The 25,316-nt window shown below is 43.3% G+C and overlaps 1 protein-coding gene and 2 long non-coding RNA genes across 3 annotated transcripts; 2 read left to right on the forward strand and 1 right to left on the reverse strand.

The window, feature by feature from the left end:
• Positions 1–2,288: 2,288 nt before the first annotated feature.
• Positions 2,289–4,172, reverse strand: LOC120644561 (anthocyanidin 5,3-O-glucosyltransferase-like). Its single transcript, XM_039921204.1, has one exon. The coding sequence runs from the start codon at positions 3,999–4,001 to the stop codon at positions 2,553–2,555; it is 1,449 nt and encodes a 482-aa protein (XP_039777138.1). The 5' UTR covers positions 4,002–4,172; the 3' UTR covers positions 2,289–2,552.
• A 4,005-nt stretch (positions 4,173–8,177) lies between these two features.
• LOC120646294 lies at positions 8,178–8,658 on the forward strand. The gene is made up of 2 exons (XR_005664363.1): positions 8,178–8,251; positions 8,388–8,658. It is a non-coding gene; the product is annotated as an uncharacterized LOC120646294 (long non-coding RNA).
• Positions 8,659–9,230: 572 nt separating this feature from the next.
• LOC120646295 lies at positions 9,231–10,335 on the forward strand. The gene is made up of 2 exons (XR_005664364.1): positions 9,231–9,643; positions 10,088–10,335. It is a non-coding gene; the product is annotated as an uncharacterized LOC120646295 (long non-coding RNA).
• Positions 10,336–25,316: the final 14,981 nt, after the last annotated feature.

Here is a 25,316-nt window from a genome sequence, read left to right on the forward strand (position 1 = left end):
CGTTCTTGTGGTTGCTGAATCAATTTTGAGGACATTGGAAGCTCAGATCATCAAGAAACCCCATTAAATATTTATAAAAAGAAGTATGTTCATCTTCATATTTCATAAACGAGGAATTGTCCTTCAATCTCATTTTGGTGTACCTAATCTGCACTCCATATTACAACATAAAATTATTTTTATGTACCTCATCAGTTATGTGGTTGAGTAATGGAGAGAACAATTATTTCCGTGTAGGAAGATTATTCTTATTTACCTAGGAAATAAATTGTACAAGCTGTCAAGGAGTTTTGTCCCTACAATGTTCCTGCCGGTGCATCATGATTTATCATTTACTTTTGACAGGTGTATTGTATTATATTTGTTACATTTGATCTAGTCAAAGTATGACTTGCTGAGAACAAGTTCATTGACATATATTTAGGTGTACAAAAATTTTATGTCATTAGAAAAAATATTGATGTTCTTCAGAAACAAAACAGAGAAAAATTTAGATTTAAGTTAACTATTGTACTTTGTTGTCATAGTAGGCTGTTCTCACATGTACTACGTGTGTTTATTTGTGTTGCTAAGTCTGTATTGGGCATGCAGCGTAGAGGCTCCGGTTCAAAATATGCATTAAATAATAAATACATGGTGGGAAAATGTGCCACCTGTCCAGTACAATAAAGCATGCAAATAGTCACCTGTGCAGCATGTGAGGGGGTACATGAAGCATCAAACTTTATGTCTCATGAAAACATCTTTATGTCATGTCATTGTACAGTAGAAGTTGTCAAAAACGCCACCCAGCCCATGAAACACTGCCTATACCTGACAAAAATGGAAGAAAAAAAATAAAAATACAATGAAATACATATACAAGGGACAAAATAGCACATATCCCAACGCAACAGCTTTGTTCTTCTTTCTATGGGACGGTCAGGATAGCAGTTGCATGTGTAACCGTCTTCCGAAATGATTTTTCACAATAGGAGTTAAAAAAAATGGCAATAGGGACCGATCCCCAATTTCTCATGGGGAATTCCTTTATTAGGGGCTAGGTATGGGGCATTTTACTTCCCACGGCGATCTTCGTGAGGAAATTTCTCCCCCGTCGGGTTTGGTGGGGATGAGGATGGGGGAGCATCCCCCGTACCGTTGGCCGTGGGGATCCCTATTTAATGTGTCACCTATAAAATCTAATAAAATATATCATACATTATACTTCACATTTCCATCCATGTGTCCAATTCTTCCACTAACCAACCATAAAATGTTATAATTAGAGGTAGCCACACTAAGATCATGTCTTCTTATCTTTATTTGAGACGAATTGGTGATGACAATGAGTAAAATGAGACAGGGACGGAAAATCCCCACGGAAATGGGGATGAGAAGAATGTTGTCTCCGTTGCTGTTTGTGGGGACGGGGATGGAGAATTTTTCTCCCTACGGGGACGGGGATGGGGAGGCATTCCCTGACGGGGAATTCTTCATTGCCAGCACATGGCAGTTCAGTTCTATCTAACTCTAGGAGATAGAGATTCCAAGCTTCCAGTGGACATCGACGATGACGAGTGCGTGGGTGATGGCAGGCCGCACATCGAGAAGTTCTACTATCTTTTTCTACGTACAAGCTGAATTTTTCCACATGCGGAGGATGCTGCAGCCTGTAGGGGACCTTATGGAGTCATTGTCGCTCTTTACTTGCTCGGTACTGTAGTCCTCAACACAAGTGACAAGGATGAGATTTATTGTTCCTACAAATTAAAGAGCCAGCTAATGTTGATGGCTGAAGTACGCAATTTCAAAGCAACTACTCTTAACCAATTCAATTTTAGAGGCCGGTTAAGCATTAGTTTAGAGGCCGTTTGGTGTGGCTCAAAGAGCAAGATTTGTCTGGTTATGATGAAAGTTAGTTATCAGTTACTCAATATGCTTTTTCCATATGTGGTCATAGTTCTCCCTTTTTCATAGGACCAGTACCCTTCATATATAACATAGTCAATTACAATCCTGTTATGGTAGAAAAAAGTCACGAGCCATATGGCATTTAATATTTATTTTTGAAGAGCTTTAGTCGACGATGAACCGACAAAGAGGCCTCATGCTTTGTTTGGGATAGCTCCAGCTATATAAATTTTTTGGAGGTGGAGCTGGTTACTATAAGCTTAGAAAATCGTAGAGTTGAAGTTATGACTATGTAGAAGATATTTAGATGAGTTATTTTCTTCAAAGTTTAGATTAAAATAATTTTTGAAACTATTTAAAAATGATCTTAGTGGAGCTACAAGTCCTCTCTGGGCTGTATGCATGCATGGTGCACGCGGAACAAACTTGTTTTAAAGCATATCTTGTCCAAATTATACGAACAACACAACACAATCAACATTATTACATTGTCGCAATACCAAAAGATGTGGGCTTAAGAAAAAGATGTACAAACAACTAACAAGGTACATGACGCATGAAGAAAACCTCAAGGACTGCATAGCTTATTCCCTCCATTCAAAGAGAGTAGGAGTGTAATATAATAATGTAACGCGCGTAAGAACGTCATAATCATGTTACTAGTAATTCAGCGGCGTGCTAGCCCCAGGGCCAGCGTGAACGTCCACCAAGAACTTGCCAAACGCCGCGCGAGACGATCCACCATCCTTCCACGCCATGTCTGCAGCCTCTTTGTGTGCCATCACCTGTGCCCTGAGCTGCTCCCCTTTCTCGGACTCCATCACAAGCCTTACCTTGGCCTCTACCTCCTCCGCCGTGACCAGGCCCTGCTGCCACCCCACCATCTCCACGCCAACCCCGTACTCCTCCACCATGAACACCTTGTTCATCTTCTGCTCCGCATACAGAGGCCAGCAGAGCATCGGCACGCCCGCAGTGATCCCCTCCAGCACCGAGTTCCACCCGCAGTGCGTCACGAACGCCCCCGTCGCCCGGTGGTGGAGCACCTCCACCTGCGGTGCCCATAGCTTGACTACGCGACCACGGCTATTGGTTCTCCCCAAGAAGCCCTCGGGCAGAAGGGCATCAAGGTCTGGGTCAGCGCAGGGGTCTGATGGTTTCTCTAGGTCATCGTGGGAAGGGGCTCTCACCACCCATAGGAACCGGTGGCCGGACCTCTCGAGGCCAGCGGCGATCTCCTTGAGCTGCGCCTCGGAGTGGTTGCCTGTCCCTACGCTCCCAAAGCAGAGGAACACAACACTGTGATCTGGTTGCTCGTCGAGCCATTTCAGGCACTCGTGCCTTTCTGTGGCCTCGCTGTACCCGGCGACCAATGGCCCGACGCAGTACAGCGGAGGCATCGTGGGGAACCACCGTGGATCCCCAAGACCTTTCACCGCACGAGCCTCGAGCGACACGAACGTGTTCGCTAGAATTCCTTTGGTTTCTTGGATTCTGCGCATCATGTTCAGTCGTACCTTTTTTGCCTCGCTCCCTGGATTCCCAAGCAACTTATCAGAGAGGTGAGAGGGCGGCAGGGGTGGGACGCCATAGAAAATTTGGGGCGTGTCTCCTTCCTCTTCGAAACCAGCTGGCTGGCCTTCAGCACGGGTCGATGAAACCAGCTGAACGGACACGGCGAGGACAGAGGCATTCATGGGGAAGAAGGCAAATACTGGGATCCCGAGCTTGTCGGTGACATCAAGTACCTCTATGGACATCATGTCCACGATCAAGCAGTGAATGCTGCCAGGAGCCATGGAGACGAGGAGGTCGTGCAGGTGACCGTGGTGGCGCGCCACGAGCTCCAAGTACCTGACGATGAAATTTTCGTCGTGGACAATGGTGGGAGGGTCCTGGATCCGTGGCAGCTTGTGGAAGACGACGGACGGCTTGGAGCAGGACACGCGGTCGATGACCGCGGCCAAGGCGATGTCTCCTTTCAGGCTGGGGTCGATGAGGGCCACGGTGACGGCATAGCCCGCCTCCAGGAGGGCGTCGGCGAGCTGCAGCATGGGGACGAAGTGGCTGACGGAGAGGCCCGGGTACAGCACGACGGTCTTCTTCATGGTTTTCGTGGCTCGCTCAGTCGTAGCAGTATGTATGCCCCTGCAGCTGCAGGCCCTGCTGCGCAGTTGCCCAAGACCCCAAGTTCTTGCGTTGCGGTGGGGGAGAATAATGTTATGGACGCGATGATCTGAAGAAATACAGGATGCCCCTAATGTAGTGGAGGCAAACACACAGTGGCAATGCCTAACAGATGCAGAAGTGTTCGCATTATTGCATCCAGGGTTCACCTAACCGGTGGGAACCGGTCCGGTTTGACCGGTTACCGGTCAAACCGGTCCGGACCGGTTCCGGTTCCGGCCGGTACCCAACCGGCCAAAATTCAAAATTCAAATTTGAATTTAAAAAAATTATAAATTTCTAAAAAATTCCTAAAAATACTTCAAGGTGTGATGAATCTAATGGTGTCAATTTTTTTCAAAAATTCATTCGTTTAACATACTTTTTGGGCATTTAAAGTTAAAACAAAAAAGAAAAAGAAAAAAAATGAGACGGCCCATTAAGGCCCACTTGGTAAATCGGTCAAACCGGCCGGTATACCGGTTACACATGCGATTTTAAATTTGGATTTGAATTCAAACCGGTCAAACCGACCGGTAAACCGGTCTAACCGGTCAGTATACCGGTACGAACCAGTTGAATTGAGTTTTTTAAATTCAAATTTGAATTTGCTCAAATTTGAACAAAAATGATAGCTTGCTCTATAAAATTATTTAACTAATTTTTTTTGCTGTAAATAATTGAGCAATACTTCATAACCTTTATCTGTAATGTTTTGACTTATTAATATTTTTCTTTCATTTATATGTCTTAACAATTATTTTTCATGTTACATATATTTTCTTTAAATACGGATATAGTTACAACAAGTTGGTAATTTACCCCGAAATGCTATTTTCACAAGGAAAGCTAAAATTAGAAATTTATATATGCTTTGTAGCTTGTATTACCATATTGTTTTTATAACTTATTGTTGTTCTTAAGGGGAAAAAAGAGGTCATTTTCATCTTAGATGGATGCAATTGGGGTTGCGGCCCGGTCATTAGTGCCGGTTTTCATTTATCCTCTCCACTTCATGCTCATATGTGATGAAAAGTATCATATGTTTCGTAGACGTGAATGCTGCAACTGTGGACCAGACCACTTGCCGGGCTGGCCCTGCTCTACCTGTCTCCTATTCTTCTTCCTGATTTTCATAAACCTCCATGTACTAGTACTATCCAAAGGCTGAGTCCAGATGCCGTGCATAACGTTGTTTGAACACTTTGGATACACCGTACGTAGGGTGGAATTTAAATATAAACGGTGAGATAGACGATCTGCTAAAGTCGGCAGAAATGGATACATTTTCTTAATAATCCCACAGTCTCCCAATAAGCTTTTTTTTTGCCAAAAAATCCTCACTGTATCCCCCAAGTAAAAGGAGGGTCAGGCCTTTCTCAGCTACGTGTCTGTTTGGTTTGAGGTCAAACTTTAGCCGGTCATATTTAGACTAATTTTGACCATATTTAAATTTAAATTTAGCTAACTATTTTTTTTCTCATTCACACGACTTATTGGGGCCCTAAACAAACCATGTGATTGAGAAAAATATGTTGTTTGGCTGAAAAAACTTTTAGACTCAATTGTGGTTAAAATTAGTATAAATTTGGACAGCCAAAGTTAGGCCTCAAACCAAACAGCCTCTGTCAAGCCCGTGCAGTATTGGCGGAGCCAAGGCCTGGTCGGGCCCATCAAACATGTAGTAGATATGTTAGTAATAGTGCAATTCTAAACATTCGTTTGAGCTAATTACACTTTTGAGTCTCTAGAAAAATAAACTCGTGATTAAAGTATATTATATGATAAAAATCATCTCATGATTAAAGTATATTATATGATAAACTAAATCGTAATAAAAAAATAATGATTTGTTTAAATAAGACAACTGGGTCAAATTTGGTGTAAAAAAGTCACACTCCTTACAATTAGAAGCAGTTGGAGTATTTATCAGTTACCGGTTTGAGTTGAACATTTTTTATATGGTATTAATGGCGGAATTGGGTGGTTTATTGAAATATATATACATTTAATTTTATTTATAATGTTTTGTAATAATATATGTCGATGATGTGGATGCAGATTTGAGCGACAGTTTTTATTTGAACAATTATAAAGGTGGGTAATTTACATCAAACTTACATAACTGGCCTTAATAGAAACCATATAGATAGGATGTGTATGCATCATAGACCATACCAATGGCGTCTTCGCAAAATCCTCTGTGCCACAGCCCCCACGATCCTGTGCATCAGCCAAGCGTCAAGCCCAATCTAACATTGCGCACATCTGACAAGAACTGGACAAACGCGCCATTCTGGACGAACCACCATCCTTCCACGCCATGGCCGCGGCCTCTTTGTACGTTGTCACCCTCTCTCTAAGGAGCTCCCCTGCCTTGCACTGCATCACTAGTCTCACCTTGACCTCCACCTCTTCAGCCCTAACAAACCCATGTCGCCACCCATCCAGCAACATGCCGAATTGCCGATATCGGCTTCCTCCACCATAAACGTCTTATTCATCTTTTGATCCGCATATAAAGGCCAACACAACATTGCGAAGTCCATTAGATTGTGATCTACTCCAGCACCGAGTTCCACCCGCAGCGTGTCAAGAACGCGCCTGTCGTCTTGTGATGATAGAGCACGTCCACCTGCGGCGCCAGCTTGACAATAAATCCACGGGCCACGGCCACTGGTCCTCTCCAAGAAGCCATCAGGCAGGAGATGAATTGAAGATTAAAGGTGAGGGGTAGCGTTTCTGTGACGATACACCAGTGTGCATGGATTGCATTACATGCTGCTACCACATCCAAGCCTTTGTAAAACTACCGATCAACAAACGATGGGTGAGACACCGATGCCATGCATTGCTGTTGTGGACCAGACCACTTGCCCTGCTGGCCCTGGTGTCGCTACTTTGTTGTGCTTGCTTGTCGAGCATCTGTAGCTGTCTCCTATTCTCCTTCCTAATTTTCGTAGACCTCTATGTATCTTATTATTATGAGAGTACCTTTTCTTAATCCTGCGGTCTCCCGATAAGCTTTTTTTTTGGGCCAAAAAAACTCACCATATGCCCCAAATAAAAGGAAGGTTGGGCCTTTCCCACTTATGTGGCTGTTTGGTTTGAGGTCTAAATTTGGCAAATCAAATCTTACTATTACTAATTAGAGATTCCAACCAGACGTGCTAGAAAAAAATATATTAAAAAATTCTCACAAAAATAGTAAGGTTCATAACATGCGTAGCTTTCTCGCCCTGTGATGCATTTTGCGCTCCTGTACGTCCATCGCAGCATCACACTCCTCCGCTCCTCTGACCGTAGCGTCGGTTCCACGCGAAACCGTGTTGCACTGTTCATCATGGGCTTTTACGTTTTATGACCCGCTGTCAGCTCGGTCGCGGGGCTCATGGACTCCTCTCCTGCTGCGGGGGTCTGGACACCCGTCGTCGCCGCCACCAGCCGCCGCCGACATCTGCCTCTCCGGCTCCATTCTACCCCATAGCTCTACCGGCTCCTCTGAACTCATGTGGCCCTGTAAACGTCTTCATCTTCCCTGCCGAAAGGACGCTGTCCTGTTGCTTGGGAAGGCGCCGGTGCCGCCCCCCGGCGTCGCTCTGGGGCCGCTACCGTTTCCCCTGCTCTAGGGCCTTGCCGATAGGATACGCTGTCGCTCGCCTTCTTCTCCTGTTATGCCCATAGCGGCACCGGCCTGGCTGCCCCCCTCCTCCATTCTTCCACTGGACACTATGTCTCTGCCAACTGCACTGCACCGCGTGCCGCTACGTAGGCCTCACGCGCTCAACCAACCGAAGCGCATGTGGGGGGGGATAAAATCGGTGTGCAATCCCCTTGCCGCCTCCACTGTCTCTATTGCCACGTCTTCCCCCGTCTCCCAGATCTGACCATGGGCACAGCAGGTCGGCAACAACAACCACCGGAGCTTGGGAGGGCAAGGTTGATCGAGCCCCCATGAGTTGACCAGACCACATAGCGCCCCTGCCTTCTCCCTCGCTAGCTCAAGCCCCTGGCCTACATGCTCAGCCGGCGGCATAACGTCAGATTCTCTCATGACCCGTTCATCCACTCCCTCTTTCCAGTCGATCCTAACCCCATTCTATTCTGTGGTAGGAGACGCGGCACCGGCACCGTGCGAGGACGACTGCGAGATACGGCATATGCCGGTGGTATGCAGGTTGGGAAGTCCAAGGTAAGAAGTATCTCACGGACGAGACCATCCTCACCGAGCACCAGAGCCACTGTAGCTGATGCTAATATGACACGGCATGTGTTCATCCTGGCAAGACCAATTCGTCTTCAATTTATGCCATGACATCGTGTTGCAGATCATATCCCTGCTCCTTGATAAGCGAACAAGAACCTCTGTTTCTCTTGCCACACTAGCAAGATCCATCATGGTCGTCGTCCACCACATCTGACATGTTCAAGTGTTCAACCTTTTACTCGCCCCTTGGTTTGTCTTCAGCATTAGCTCCTGCTGTGAAACATGTGACGGCAGACTAAAGAGCCACAAGCATATATGGCTTCAGAGATGTGGATGATGTGTTCGAGGTAATGCTCAACAAGTTGTAGTAAAGATAGGCATGATGTAGTAAAGCTGCTTCCCTGCTCTGACTTCATGCTCTTTTGCTCCAACCATTAATTTAAGACGTTAATTCAGCAGTGTCACATAACAAGTCGATGAATTCTCTTCATCGCGTTTACAGTAGTGGTGGGTGCCTGCCCGCACTATCTTGGAGTAGACCAATCCTAGCACAGGCTGCACACAAGACAAGTCCACACCAATCACTTTGTGAGAGGTGGCCAAATCTAACTACCCCTGTTTCTCATGTAAGTCATATATCCATGGTTGTTGTCTTAAAACTCTCCTTCATTTCAGGCCGATTAGTTGCCTTAGGCCCTGAATACACGGATAAATTAAGCAGGTTCTTCAGGTGAGCTCAGAGTTCCATAGAGCAGAATACATTTTTTCCTAAACTATTTCAAGACCAAAAATACAATTTATCTCTTTACAGGATACTATTGTACTACATAAATTAAATGCATTTTATGTCAAAGTATTCTTTTCTACTAATTTCAGTTTCATAGTATGATATGCTTTGAAACAATAACTGATTAGAAGGATGTACATTATAAGACATTATCTATCTTTGTGCAAGGGATGAAACCTGTAACCCAGTATATTTGGTGTACCCAGAAGCTGATTTGAGAACATGTGTCACAATATAAAATGGTCAACAAATAGATCTCACTGTTAAGAAAACTATAAAAGATCGGTGGTACAACATTCTGTATAGTGCATCATCCTAGCGATTATGCTCCCATAGATTTTGCAACTCTGGAGCTCCATATTTAAATTTGATTTTCCAAAGTATCTAGGATAGCAAAAAGACTGGCCTTTAATTTAGCTTCTATTAGGCAGCATGCTGATTATATTCCATGCTATGAATGTTTTGCTCGCAAGTGTTAAAATGTGTTATATATAGTTTGTAGTCGCAATTTAGAGGTCCTCTCTTAATTGATGAATATTTCTATTGCCTGTCGCAAAATGCCACTACACGGTCATCAAGATGCACCATCGGTATGTATACCTCATGGTCAATATCTCACACTAAAGTAAATTACTTTTGCATGGAGTCCATAAAACAAAAAACAAAGCAAGCCAGTCATGGTCTAAAATTTTTCCGATCTTTTGTTCTACTAAAAATAAAAATTACCTTCATAACGACATCACTATGAACCAACTCATTTTTTCCATCAAATAATTAAAGTCATCTATTAACCCCAAGATGCTTCACAGTGCCCATCTTTATATTACAAAGCAGGGCTTTGTTTAATTCTGGACTTAAGAATGTGTACTTCATGAAATAATTCTACTCCAAATTTAATTATAACCATGATACAACTTCAAATAACTTCTTATCTGTTGTCATTTATTTTACCATGTGCTATTGTTACATATTTATATGATCTCTTTATTTTGGTGTCATCAGTAGACTAAATTCAACAGGTACTTATGATGCAGATTTTGGATGCATGTAACTTGCTCAAGATATACTGATCTTCAATAAAATATGTGCTTTGTGCTTTCCCTTTCCATGGCAACCATCTGACTTCTCGCTTCTGTATTTATTTTTGTGCCAATTTTAGTACCTAACGCAGAGCCCTCGGTTCAATATGAATTGTTTGATTAGGTGTGAAAATGTACTGCTACAGTTCCGCTACGGCCTACTGTATGGTCACATGAATAAAAACATCAAAGACATTGGTAAAGCCTCCTAAATTTACATATAAATTACACACCATGCTAATTATGAAATATAATTTAAAGTAATCCCCTGAATTTACATAAAATTACCAACATGCCATTATGAATATTTCTAGATAACCTCCTAAATTTACATGGTAACTGCAAATATACGTAACTATGAAAGATTATCCTAAATTAATCCTCTAAATTACCCATTATGCTATTACGTAATATGACTTACAACGACTACATAAATCTACATTTAAACTACACACATATGCATTAAGAGAGATAGTATAATATAAGTTATAATTCAAACTAAATTGATATAATCAATTTAATATATAATGTGTTTAGCCCTTTAGTTGTATGTAAATACCGGTTCTTAAAAAAGAAATCTAACGTTAAATCTGTATTTAAATTACCAAATTATACTATTTAAAATTAGATAAACAAAAGTGCATCTATATTTTTTATAACAACTTATATCACTATCAATTTAGCTACTAACGTTAAGTTTAATACATGTAAAATGTGTAGTTAGCTCATTTCTTGGACATTTAGCTAGATTGCATATATATGTAGGTGTGATTTTCTTTTAGATTTAGATGAGTATGTGGATAGTAGAAATTTTTAGAATGATTGTAGACACTTCATGTGATGTACTTGTATATATGACCATATTGTGGATAGTTGATTTTTTTATTCATGAATGAATTAATGAAATGAGTATATTAGAATTTTTTGTATTATGAATGGATTATTTTGACACTCTAGTGATGTATTTAATCAGGCTCACATTGAAACCATCTAGAAGCTAAAAAAATCTTTATTTCGTAACAAGTATACGTCGTTAATCTCCATCCAACGGTGATGGCACTACCTTTCGGGGATACACGATGCGCTATAAGGACGTCGCAAATCGGTTGGTCGCATCACCAGCACTTCCGATTGATAAGAAGACAGCATTTGACGCAGTCAGCATGCCCGTTGTTGTACTGAGAGCATATCAACGAGCATGCTGCCTGTGCCAAGTGCTGTGCCTATTAATCGTAAATGTTGGTGCTGCGACTGGCCGATTGGTGACATCCTTGTACCGCACCGTGTCCCCCCGAAAGGCAGTGTCATCACCGCAGGGTTGAGGTTACTGACATATACATTTTCAGAAATAAAGGTTTATTTTTCTTCTAGAGGGTTTATGGATATTGAAAAGAGTGTACTCCTGGAACTAAAGGGTGTCAAAGTAATTAGAAGTTATAGAGATTTCTTTCAATTAATTAGAGATTTCTTGAGGATTAATGATACATTTCGTCTTTTTTATCAAATTTCATTATTATTTGCAAGAGTTATTAATCTGATCATTGTAATTGTAATAGTAAATAATTTTTGCTTTGTAATGGTAAGAATTTATAATTTTGTGGAAAATAAAGGTATTTTTCAATAAAACATGGCTTCAGCAGCTGGAGGGAGTGGCGCCGGTGGGGGTGATCGTTGTCCTTCTGGAGAGAAGGGCACAACTCGAGTAGGTCGTCGGTCCAAAAAACCTAGTGCTTTTCATAGGGCAGCGCTCCGTTATTTGGAAAAATAATATAGAGAATGCATGGCAAGGGGCGAGGAACCTCCGTTTGATCTTGAAGATTTATTGCGGCGTTACGGTTCGTCACCACCAAACTCGGAGGTTTCAGCTCCGCCATCTTCTTCTGCGCCAGCAAGAAATCCGTTAGAACATTCTGCGTTCCAACGCAAGGACGGTTGAAAACCTATGAGTTGTTGACCGAATTTTTAAATTTCATGTATAGTACTCCTTTGTTAAGTTCTGTAATGGATTAAGTACTCCTTTTAATTAATCAAGATGTATGATGGATATTGCATATCTTTTAATTATTCATGTTATGTTACATTTAGTTTAATTTAGGTTTGATATATTTTATTTATTCGATACGTGTAAAGAATTCAAATCGATTTATTTAAAATGCAGATGGACCGGCAATGGATGTACAATGCTGACCGACGTTCGAAAGAATTCATTGATGGCCTGCATTATTTTTTGTCTGTGGCTGAGGCAAACAAGCAGAATGGTTTTATGTGCTGCCCGTGTGTTCATTGCAACAATAACAAGGATTACTCATCTTCAAGAATCCTACACAGCCACATTTTCGCAAATGGTTTCATGAAAAAGTATGTTTGTTGGACGAAGCACGGAGAACAGGGGGTTACCATGGAAGACAATGAAGAAGAAGATTTTGATGACCACTTTCCCGGGAATGCTGGAATCGGTGCATTCGATGACGATATTCCCATGGAAGAGCCCGAAGTAGATGTAGCAGAAAATGATCCCAGCGACGATCTGGGGCAGGCATTGCACAATGTGCAGGCAGACTGTGAGAGTGAAACGGAGAGGTTGAAGTTCCAGAAGTTGTTAGAGGACCACCATAAGTTGTTGTACCCAGATTGTCAAAATGGATTTAAGAAACTTGGCACCACCTTGGAGTTGCTGCAATGGAAGGCGACAAATGGTGTATCCGACAAGGGATTTGGTGAATTACTCAAACTTGTTAAAAAAATGCTTCCTAAGGACAATGAATTGCCTGCCACAACGTATGAAGCCAAACAACTTGTTTGCCCTTTGAGACTGGAAGTCCAAAAGATACATGCATGCCCCAACGACTGCATCCTCTACCGAGGCGAGTACAAGAATTTGGATGCATGTCCCGTATGCAGTGCATTGCGTTACAAGATTAGAAAAGATGATCCTGGAGATGTCGAGGGGGAGCCTCCCCGGAAGAGAGTTCCTGCGAAGGTCATGTGGTATTCGCCTATAATACCAAGTTTGAAGCGTCTGTTTAGAAATAAAGATAATGCTAAGTTGATGCGATGGCACAAAGAGGAACGCAAGAAAGACTCGATGTTGAGACACCCCGCTGATGGGTCGCAGTGGAGAAAAATAGATAGAACGTACCCTAAATTTGATTTGGATGCGAGAAACATAAGGTTCGGTTTGAGTACGGATGGCATGAATCCTTTTGGTGAGATGAGCAGTGGTCATAGCACTTGGCCCGTGACTCTTTGTCTGTACAATCTTCCACCATGGCTCTGCATGAAACGAAAGTTCATCATGATGCCATTGCTTATCCCGGGTCCAAAGCAGCCCAGAAATGACATTGATGTGTACCTAAGACTATTGGTCGAAGAACTCTTATTGCTCTGGGGCGATGAAGGTGTACGGATGTGGGATGAATACAAACAGGAAAGTTTCAACCTACGAGCATTGCTGTTCGTAACGATCAATGACTGGCCTGCTCTTAGTAACTTGTCAGGACATTCGAACAAGGGATACAAAGCATGCACACACTGTTTAGATGATACCAATAATATATGGTTGACTCACTGTAAGAAGGTTGTATACATGGGTCATCGTCGGTTTCTTCCCATCAGGCATGCGGTACGAAAGAAGGGCAAGCATTTCAAAGGCCAAGCGGACCACCGAACAAAACCGATGCACCGTAGTGGTAAAGGCGTCTTCAACATGGTAAAAGATCTAGAAGTTATTTTTGGAAAGGGGTCTGGTAGCCAACCTGTTCCGAACGAAAACGGAATGGCGCCCATATGGAAAAAGAAATCTATATTTTGGGAGCTACCATATTGGGAAGTCTTAGATGTTCGTCATGCAATTGATGTGATGCACCTCACGAAGAATTTTTGCGTCAACCTGATAGCATTCTTGGGAGTGTACGGAAAGACAAAAGATACAGTAGAAGCACGTCAAGAATTGCAACGTATGGAAGAACGAGATGCCTTACATCCACAACAGCGAGATAATGGACGGCAATACTTAAGTCCTGCCAGCTATACTCTTAGCAAGGAAGAGAAAGAAACCATGTTTGACTGCTTGAGCAGTATAAAGGTTCCATCTGGATACTCATCCAATATAAAAGGAATCTTAAATTTGGCAGAGAAGAAATTTACAAATCTCAAGTCCCATGACTGCCATGTGCTTATGACCGAACTTCTTCCGGTTGTGCTGCGGGGGATTCTGCCTGATAACGTCCGGTTAACCATCGTAAAGATATGTGCCTTCCTCAACGCAGTTTCTCAGAAGATAATTGACCCGGAGAATTTGATAAAGCTGCAAAACGATGTGGTGCAATGTCTTGTTAGCTTTGAGCTGATATTTCCACCATCTTTCTTCAACATCATGACACATCTTCTAGTGCACCTTGTCAAAGAGATTGATATCCTCGGACCAGTATTTCTACACAACATGTTTCCATTCGAAAGGTTCATGGGGGTACTCAAGAAATGTGTTCGTAATAGAGCTCGTCCAGAAGGAAGCATCGCCAGTGCCTACGGAACTGAGGAGGTCATTGACTTTTGTGTTGACTTTATTGATGACCTTAAACCGATTGGAGTCCCTGAATCGCGATATGAGGGGAGACTAACTGGAAAGGGTACATTAGGAAAGAAATCTTATGTCTGCACAGATGATTTCTCATTCAAGAAAGCGCATTATACGGTTCTTCAACAATCATCCTTGGTTGACCCATATATAGAGGAACACAAGAAAATTCTGCTCTCCAATTTCCCGGAAAAGTCTGAGGCATGGATTACACGTGAGCACATGAACACTTTCTGCAGCTGGTTGTGGAAGCATCTAATGCATAACATGGATATAAGTGAACAACTGTTCTTATTGGGTAGGGGACCATCTTGGAATATCTTAACATACCAAGGGTACGAGATAAATGGAAACACATTTTATATGATAGCCCAAGATAAAAAGAGTACCAACCAAAACAGCGGTGTTCGTATGGATGCCACGGACAATAATGGAAAAAAGGACACATATTACGGCTATATTGAAGAGATATGGGAGCTGGATTACGGTCCCAATTTCAAGGTGCCTCTATTTCGTTGCCAATGGGTTAAGCTATCTGGAGGAGGGGTAACAAAAGATGAGTATGGGATGACAATAGTTGATCTCAACAATCTTGGGTATAGAGACGAGCCATTTGTCCTAGCCCAGGATGTTGCTCAGATTTTCTACATTAAGGACATGTCCAGCAAGCCAAAGAAGGGGATAAACAAGCAAAAGGATGAGCCTAAGCGACACATAGTTCTATCAGGAAAGAGAAACATCGTTGGAGTGGAGGACAAGACAGACTTTTCAGAAGAATATAATAATTTTGTTACCATTCCACCTTTCGAAGGAAATGCTGATCCATGCATCCTGCTAGCCAATGATGATGCTCCATACTTGCGCCGTGATCATAATCAAGGGACATTTGTGAAGAGAAAGTCTGTTACCGCTAATCCTTCATGTACTTGAATCATTTGATATTATTGTATAAAAACATAATCGCAATTCGAATACTTTTATTATATATGTACTGTACAATTATACTTTATGTGTCATATATATTATTTTATATATTTTTCAATTAATTACTAGACTCAATTATAATTTTCATTCAATAATGGATTACTCAACAAATTTTATTTATTTCATGAAATTACATTCACATTAACACACTATACTCTCTCACTAACACACACTATCTCTCAAACTCACACACTACTCATTAATATCATGAAATTGCTTAATTTTATCTAAAATTCACTTTTTAAATGTTAATATCGTGATAGAATCCACTTTCTGTCGAAAAGCAACAGTTTGAAAAAAAAATTCACCTAATATATTTTTGCATGGTCAAAATAACAAATATGATTTCAAAAAAGTTAGATATTTCATTGACCCAATCACTTGAATGAAAATTAATTATTTTTGTTGCGTGTATCAAGTTTATATAGAGATAAGAAATTTTGTTCCATAATTTTTGGAATCATAATTTTATTAACTAAATTAACAAATGAAAGCCAATTTTAAAAGAGAAGTAAAAAAAACAAAAACAAACATAACATTAGGCGGGAACGAGGGAAAACGGCCCCTTTTGTCCCGGGTGGTAGATCTACCCGGGACTAAAGGTGGGCCGCGGGCTGGGAATTTTCCCGGCCCGCCCAAAATCCCCTTTTGTCCCGGGTGAAGCCACCACCCGGGACAAAAGGGGCTTTTGTCCCGGGTGGTGGCTTCACCCGGGACAAAAGGGGGGGGCCTTTTGTCCCGGGTGGTGGATTCACCCGGGACAAAAGGCCCCCCCCCCATATATTTCCTAGCTTCCTCCCTCCTTCGCCCTTCCTCCCTCCCGCCGTCCGTTCCCCTGCTCCCCCCACCGCTCGAGCTCCCCGAGCACCGCCGCCGTCGACGTCGCCGCCCAAAGCCCCGCCGCGCGAGCCCACGTCACCGAGCGCCGTCGTCCCTGCGAGCGCCGCCGCCGTTGACGTCCGCCGCCCTCGTCTTCGCCGCCCCCGGCCTCCACTCCGCGCGCGCATTGGTATACTAGCAAGCTGTTGTAAAAAAAATTCGTCTTTCATCGTATTGGTATTGCGCACCGCATTGGACATGGAGGATCTGATGGTGGAGGACCTGCTGGATGATGTTGTCATTCAGATAGTGTTAGAATCGATTGATGAATGACTATCAGGAGCTAATTATTGTTTTCAGCGTCTTGAGCTTTGAAGTAATTTATTTAAAGGTTGAGCAGTAACATGCTACCAGAAGAAATTAAGGTACTACTAATAGATGGATCACTGATCTAGCATTGTGGAACAATAACTATGTAGATAATTTTTACCAGAATTCTAGCAATTTGATTTTTTCTTCCCAATTGATATCAGCTGGACATAGATTTCTTGAGCTATTAGCACCATCAATTTCTAGTGATTTCTATTTAAAAAACCTTTTCATGATTTGGCTACCATTTGTACGAATTAATGAATTTCAGTTGCTTGCTATCATTATATTCATTTAATCAACTAATCAGAAAACTCTAGTTCTACACAATGCAGGACTACCGTCTAAATAAATACTCCCTCCATCCCAAATTATTAGTCATTTTGGCTTTTCTAGATACATCGATTTTGCTATGCACCTAGACATGATATATACCTAGATACGTATCAAAAGCTATGCACCTAGAAAAACCAAAACGACTAGGTTATTCAATTTGGAGGCTCAACTTGACAGGTTTCTTACCTTGATTCGAGATTATGCTGCTGTGGCCGCCGGCCAGTCAGGAAGCAAAGCAATCTTGGGCAATGCGTGCTCGGCTACTCCACTGCTAGGGCGCCTAGGAGTCAGCACTCAGCAGAGAATCAGAGAGGGCAAGCGTGCATCCATGGGATTCATGTGAGCTGGCTGGTAGTGGTAGATGAGAAGATGAAACGTCGATACTTGCAAGCAGAAAAAAGATGAGGATGAAGCGTCGGGCGGCCAAGGAACTGATTTTGGCGTGTGTACTAGTGGGGATCATTCCCTGGAAGCAGCTGGGCGTTTTGTGGTTGCGTGGGCTCATCAAATTTAGAGTGAAATCATAATTAGTTGTTAAGAGTGAAATCATAATTAGTTGTGTAAATAAAGGTATATTTACAAATTTTTAAATGTATGAATGTATGTATGTATGTGTAAAGTGAGTTTAAATTTCTTTTAAATATTTCATGTATATTTCTTGAATTACTTAGTGAAAAAACCGTCTAGAATATTTCATATATAGATGATTTCAAGTTTATTTCTTGAATTACTTAGAGAATATTACTCGACCTCGTCCATCGATCGGTACTTAGTGAAAAAACCATCTAGAGTATTTCAAAGTCGATACTTAGTGAAATTATAGATAGAATATTTCTCGACCTCATCCATCGATCGGTACTTAGTGAAAAAACCGTCTAGAATATTTCATATATAGAATATTTCAAGTTTATTTCTTGAATTACTTAGAGAATATTACTCGACCTCATCCATCGATCGGTACTTAGTTAAATGCTCGCAAATATGTGGATTATTTAGAGAATTTTTTAAGGGTTTTATTTGTATTCATATTTTAGTTACGATGGACCCGCGACACACAGACGCGGAAGACGAACAGTTCCTGTTGAATATGATTGGCGAAGGTCAAGGAGATGTCGCTGAACAAGCTGATGATGGCAGCAATACCGACATATATTTGAATATGTCCGGTGATGGAATTGAGGCACCATCTATTCAGGATGACGCTGCTGCTGAACAAAGTGCTAATGTACACATCACAACTATACTTATTTGTAGTGACAATCATATTTTCATCTGAATCTATATGAATACTATGAATGTTTTTTTATAGCCGTCTGGATCATCGTCGCAGCAGAAAAAGACGAAACGAGGCCCAACAAAAAAACTGGAAGGGCGGTTCATTATAACGGAAGTTGGTCCAGATGGCGAACCGATCGCTCCAGAAGCTGCCGCCAAAAAATTCATAAGACAATCCGGATGTATTGTCAGGGACCACATCCCGATCAGCTTCAGGCTTTGGAAAGCTTCCAATCCAAGCGAGGAACGCGATGCGGTACCCGAAAGAGAAAAAGAATGGTGCTGGCGGGAGCTTAAGAAAAACTTCACGGTTCCAGCTGAATCCGAAGAGATATGCAAGCGCTGGACCCTGAGTAAGATGGCCGAACAGCTGCGATCATTCAAGAAAATTTTGACGAAGAAATATATCAAGACCGGGACCACACCCGTATTTACCGGCGAGCTCGAAAAGCTCAGGGGTCACTGGGATGCATTTGTGGAATACAAGTCTTCAGAGCTTGGGCTTCAGAAGGTGCAGAAGGCCAAAGACAACGCCTCGAAGAAAGTGTACCATCACACTCTAGGCCAAGGAGGCTACAAGCTTGCAGTACCCAAATGGGAGAAGATGGAGCAGGATCTGCTTGACAGAGGCATCCAACCTGCGACCATGAACTGGCCTGAAAGGTCAAGGACCTGGTTTTATGGTCACGGGGGAACCTTGGACCCAATGACTGGTGACTGCATCTATGGGCCAAACATCCAGCGAGCAGCCCAGAGACTACAGGAGGCCATACAAGCAGCGGCCGAGGGAACATTCCAGCCGGATAGAGAGAGGGACGAGCTGACTTACGCCCTTGGGAATCCAGAGCATCCGGGCCGCACAAGAGGCAAAGGCGTGGTTCGGTGGAAGTATGGGTTCAGGGATTACATTGATTCATATAGAAGTCGGCAGAGAAGAAAGAATGATGAGCGGGAGCACTTGCGAAGGCTAGAGTAATGGCTCATGTCACACGATCAAAGACTGGAGGAAGAGGTTCAACGCCAAGTGGCCGTAGCAATGAGCCAGCAATAGCAAGCGCAAACGGTGCCTCCAGAGCCTAGTGTCGCAGCCGATCACCTGTCTCAGCGGAAAAGCAGCTGCGCTTCCACAGACGGGGATCCAGGCCGCAGTTGAAGCGTCGACCCCGCAGCGATTTCCAGTGGATGAGATCACCCACCGGACACCTTGTGACCTGCAGACTGCCGTTAAGAACTTAATGTTCACTGTTGCATACGGTACCGCCATGCCAACCGAACCAGGCGACGTGTACCACGGCCAACAAATTCCGCCTAGATACACAAGAGTTGGCGTGGAGCAGGTGTGCCAGGGTTGGGAGACGCTCGAGCTTGATATTCCTGGAGGCGATGGGGAGAGGACACTAGCAGAAGCCATTCATGGCTACATCCTATGGGATAAGCGCTACATTGTCCTAAAGTCGGATGATCAAACACCAAGACCGGCATCTCAGCATGCCTCTCCAAGACCGGCATCTCCGCAAAACTCCCCAAGGGCAGCACTATCTCGGCAAGGTTCACCGGCACATTCTCCATCACCATCATCTCATGCGCCGATGAACACTCAAGCGTCACCGTCGCCTCCATGGTCACCCCCTCCGCCGCCAGCAAAGAAGCAGAAATGGCCGCCGGCAAAGAAGGTAGCTGCACCGGCTAAGGAACCTCCAAAGAAGAAGAAGGAAAAGGAGAAGAAAACCAAGGAGGCTCCTATTAAACCCTGGGACATGAGCCTTGAAGAATGCGATCGGATAACTCAAGAAAGAGTTAAAGAGCACTTCAAGCCGAAGCCGAAGCCGGAGCCCGAGAAAGTGATAAATCCGATAGATTTGAAATTTTTTAAGGGAATGTGCGAAGCAAATAAGAGAAAATTCATTCCGAGAGACCCCCCTTCAGACTACGAACGCACAATTATCAAAACTACTGAGAAAAAGAAGAGACAATCAAAGTCGTCGTCGTCCGACGTTCCCCAGCTCGGAGCCCAAAAGAAACAATCAATAGAGTCTCTCGTAGTGGGACAGATGACGCAAGAACAAGACTTTGTTACATTTCTGAAAGAATCAAACCTGACGGCCGCTCAGATTGCAGGGGGAGAAGATATTCCAAAGGCCGATGTGGTCGTCAAATGGACGTTTGAGATCGGCAAAACTCTTGTACCCCCCGAAGTAGTGTCTGTGCTTCCAACGCAAATGTATAAGCTGCACCAGCACTACATGCGTGCGATGGCCGATTGCATCTTCATGCAGGGCGCAAAGATCAAAGATGACGATTTCTTACGGGGGGAGGCCATTATATGGATAAACTGGGAAGAAATTTACCAACTATTCCATCAGGAGGCCCTCGACATCTCTATGGTCGGCTTGTGGGTTCTGTAAGTATTTTACTCTCCTTACGTATTGTTTTGCATGATCTCAACATACTGATCTCTTGATTTATTCGGTATCATGTAGAATGGAGATACATACTTGAAGAAGAAAGGGATACTCTCACCTCGGCTTCATCGACCCAATTACTTGTAATTGGAGGCTTCTACGTGACAATCCCGATGAGATATTCCAAAACTTGTTCAAGTACATAAGCGTTCATCACAACAAGCAAATGATATTGTTTCCTTACAACTTTGCGTGAGTGATTCCTTCCGTCTAACTCTTTCTATTCTGTAATCGAATTCATCGACCCAATTACTTGTAATTAGTCGAAATTAATTATCCCCTTTTTCCATAGGTCGGGGAGATGCGCGATAAACTCATACCGGAGGAAAAGATTATGGCGATTCAAGAACAAATCTCCGGATTTATTGTTGAGCAAGTCCTCGATCCAAAAGACGAATTCTACTATGATGGAATATCTAATATTGACAATCACAACAAATATGACAATATACGCGTATATATGTAATTAAGAACGAATATAACTATGTAAATATATATGTGACTCATAGGTATTAAATTTCTATTTATGAGTATGTATGTATGTATGTATTAAATTTCCAAAAGGCGAATTCTACTATGTAATTAAGAACGAATATACCTATGCAAATATGATGGAGTATGTATGTATTATATATATAAGCACTCCAATAATATATATGTGTATATATATATTTATATAATATTGGTCCTAGACATTTTCATATGTAAAGGAATTCACATGTATAGATATGTGTATACATATATATATATATAAGTGAATTAATTTATATATGAAAACTATCTAGGACAAATATTATATAAGTAACTATATATATATGTATATATTAGTGGAGATCATACACACTGAATTCCAATACATAAGTTTAATTGAAATGCAAAAGTATAATTGAAATAGAAAAAGAATTGAGAAAAGAAAAACATGAAAAAAAAGAGACCTTTTGTCCCGGTTGTGGCTGGCGCACCCTTTTGTCCCGGTTGGTGTTACCAACCGGGACAAAAGGTCCTCTTTTGTCCCGGTTGCCACACCCGGGACAAAAGGCGGTACAGGCGTTCCCGGTTGGGAAACCGGGACAACAGCGGTTTCCCAACCGGGACAAATCAACGTTTTTTAGTAGTGATGGTGGTTATATATAAATTTGGAGGTTAATTTAATTTACATTTTATAATGGTATGGTGGATAATTTATATGTAAATTTAGGGGGTTATTTTTTAACTCGTCTTTTATAATGATATAGTGGGTAATTTTTTAGAAAACATAATAGATCCAACGGCTGTTATTGTTTTGGCTACCAGATGGATGGTTGGATGGATGTTTTGCTTTTTTGTGAGAATTTCTAGAATTTATCTTTTTTTCCTAGAACATCTCGCTAGGATTAATCTGGAGGTCCGAAAATAGTAAGATACGTACCGAGTACGCTGCAGCCTGCAGTGAACCTTGTTGAGTCATTGTCGCTCTTTTCTTGATCGGTTATGTAGTCCTCAAGTGACAAGGATCAGAGTTATTGTTCCTACAAATTAAGAGCCCGCTAATATTGACGGCGGAACTAACTTCAAAGCAACTACTCTTGACCAATACTCCCCCCGTTTACAAATGTATGACACGATTGACTTTTTTAAAACTTATATTTATTTAAATATTTGTGCAAACATGTATAAATTCTAGTCATACTCAAACTGACTCTAACGATAAAATAAATAACAACAAAATAAAAAATAACTAATATATTTTTTCAATAAGACAAATGATTAAATATATAGAAAAAAAATCAACGACGTCATACATTTGTGAATGGGTGTAGTACTAAGCATTGGCTTAGCGCCTGTTGGTCTAGCTCCAAGAGCAAGATTTATCTGATTGTGATGAAAGTTGGTTATAAGTTATGTTGGGGAGAAGGCTCTCGGTGACAAACAACACTGACGATCGGATCCTGAAAATTCCTTGCAGGAATAGGTGCTTCGAAGGCCCAGCAACCTCGGGTTGGCTCGGGCGGCTCGAAGGGGGCTTCGCCGCGAAGAGCGTGCGAAGGCCCGGTGTCGTCGCACCAAGCCAGAACGGAATGTGTGAAGGGATAAAGCGAGAAGTCTCTCCCGAAGAAGTGCCGAAGGCAACCGGGAGCGAAGCCTCGAGGCGTCGAAGGTGCCAAGGGCCGAACTACGAAGTACACGAGCCAGGGGTGGTTTCCCCCAAAGGCCAACCACTCCCCCGTGTAAATTACGGTTAGGGGTACGGGTTCGTGTGAGAGCACTCTGGTTGTAAAGAAGGGGTAGGGCAGTAAATGACACCCCTTCTAGAAGGGTGGTAGGTAGGCTGGTATAAATAGAGGGGAGGCCAACCCATCGAGAGGTGGTTGGTCCCCGGTCACGTCATTGTAACCGCACGTCTGACCGCGCCGTAATACAAAGCTGGGAGGCTTCAGCCTACTCGATCCGTTATTCCCTGTCCGCCCGCTTCGCTCAAAACTAAGAATCACCGTTCCCTTCACCGCAACCCAGGACCTCACCAAGCGAAGGGTACATGCGCACTTCGACCCTGCTTTCCCGAAGCGTGCATGCAGTATCCCCTTCACGAGCTACATCCGTTCCCATCTGGTGTTGCCCTACAGTTGCACACCTATATATCTGCAGACCCCCAACATCTGGCGCCCACCCGCGGTGTTCCCACGTGAACAAGTCCAAGATACCCATGGCACCTGCAAAGAAGGCGAACTCGAAGTCGGTGGCCATGGGAACATCGGTACCACCCACAGGAGATGGCACTTCGGTCCAGCCGACTTCCACCAACGATGAAACCACACAAAATGGAGTAACCGGTCAAACCAACACAGACGAAGGCTTCAGACTGCAGCTGGTAGAGCAAAAGAAGAGAGCACTACAGTAGCTTGATGTCATTCTAGACATCAGCGAGGAAGAAATACAAGAGCTGGACTCAATCAACAACGCCTTGCAAGAAAAGAGGCGAAGGCTCTAGCGGATCATGCAGCTCAGGAAAGACATCGATGATGCAGAAATGGACATATGCAACATGGGCCAGCCACAAGACCACGAAGGCCAAGCTGACCACATGGACGCCCAGCAACGTCAGCAGCAAAGTGACAACCAGCACCGTACTCAAGAGGAAGTACCCTAGCGACCCCAGTACGAAGCCATCGTAGACAATGCTTCGCCACTGTCGTGTGACCTTCAGACTGCGCCATGGCCAGCAAGTTATAAACCAGCGCCGCTGCCAACATACGACGGACAGTACGTCCCACCCGATGCCCTTCCTGATGAGTTACGAAGCCTTGATATCAGCCCTCAGGGGAGACACCAACGTGCTAGCAAAGTCACTTGTTATGACATTGTAGGGCGCAGCACAAAGGTGGTACACTTCGCAACCACCAGGCTCCTTCCGGTCATGGGCACAACTGAAAGAAGCCTTAATGGAAAACTTTCAAGACTACTAGGAGTAGCCAGTCACCTCTCAATCACTCTTCAATTGTAAGCAAGAAGCAAATGAGTACTTCCCGGACATTGTTGTCATCGAAGCAGCCATCAACGGGCTTCGAATCGGGTCATGTGCGGAGTACTTCGTGAGGAAGTCCCCGCGGACCATTCAAGAGCTCTATAGCAAGATAATCGAGTACTCCCATGCGGACAACAACCTTCGCCAGAAACGGGATGAACAGAACAAGACCAAGGCCATGGCAAGCCCATCGCCAAGGCAGACACATGAGCACTTCGGCGGTTCAGCACAGAGAAACTACTTCGGCAATTCAAGGTAGCCAAGGCCAGTCATGAGCGTAGATCAACAGCAGCAGCCTCCTAGGGAAGCCACCCAAACACCATACACAAAGAACAACTCATACAGAGGGGGGTACACTTCGAGAGGAAGAGGCAGGAGCTTCGCTGGAAGAGTCAACAACAGCTCCAGAAGACAGCTTTACTACACCTTTTGTGGTGTCGACAAGGGGCATACGACCACGAATTGTGAGCATACCAAGGCGAAGTTGAAGGAATCGAACGATGCCAAGCTAAAAGCACAAGACCCAAAACCGAGAGAAGTGAACAACATACCCCAGTACTGCCCCGTGAACTACGGCATCCCAGACTTACTGCATCCCAACTACACCCTCCACCAAACCAATGGCGAGCCTTTGAACCAGTAGCAAATACAGCGGCACCAACATCCACAACAGAAGTTACCAGCGCCACCAGTATACCCAGCGCTGTCACCGCCACCGAGAGAGCAACCCAAAACTGAAGATGTTACCAAAGTACAGCCCATAAACAACACAGTTCCGCGTGCCAACCACATATTCCCTATCATGGGGGCTCCACCCTTGAACCAGAAATCAAGAAGCAGAAAAGAGAGCACGATCGAAGG

This window comes from Panicum virgatum, chromosome 8K (assembly GCF_016808335.1).
Source record: "Panicum virgatum strain AP13 chromosome 8K, P.virgatum_v5, whole genome shotgun sequence".
Lineage (NCBI taxonomy): Eukaryota > Viridiplantae > Streptophyta > Magnoliopsida > Poales > Poaceae > Panicum > Panicum virgatum.

Coding starts and splice junctions, on each gene's coding strand:
- LOC120644561 (XM_039921204.1), bottom strand. CDS start 4,001: ATGAAGAAGACCGTCGTGCTGTACCCGGGCCTCTCCGTCAGCCACTTC.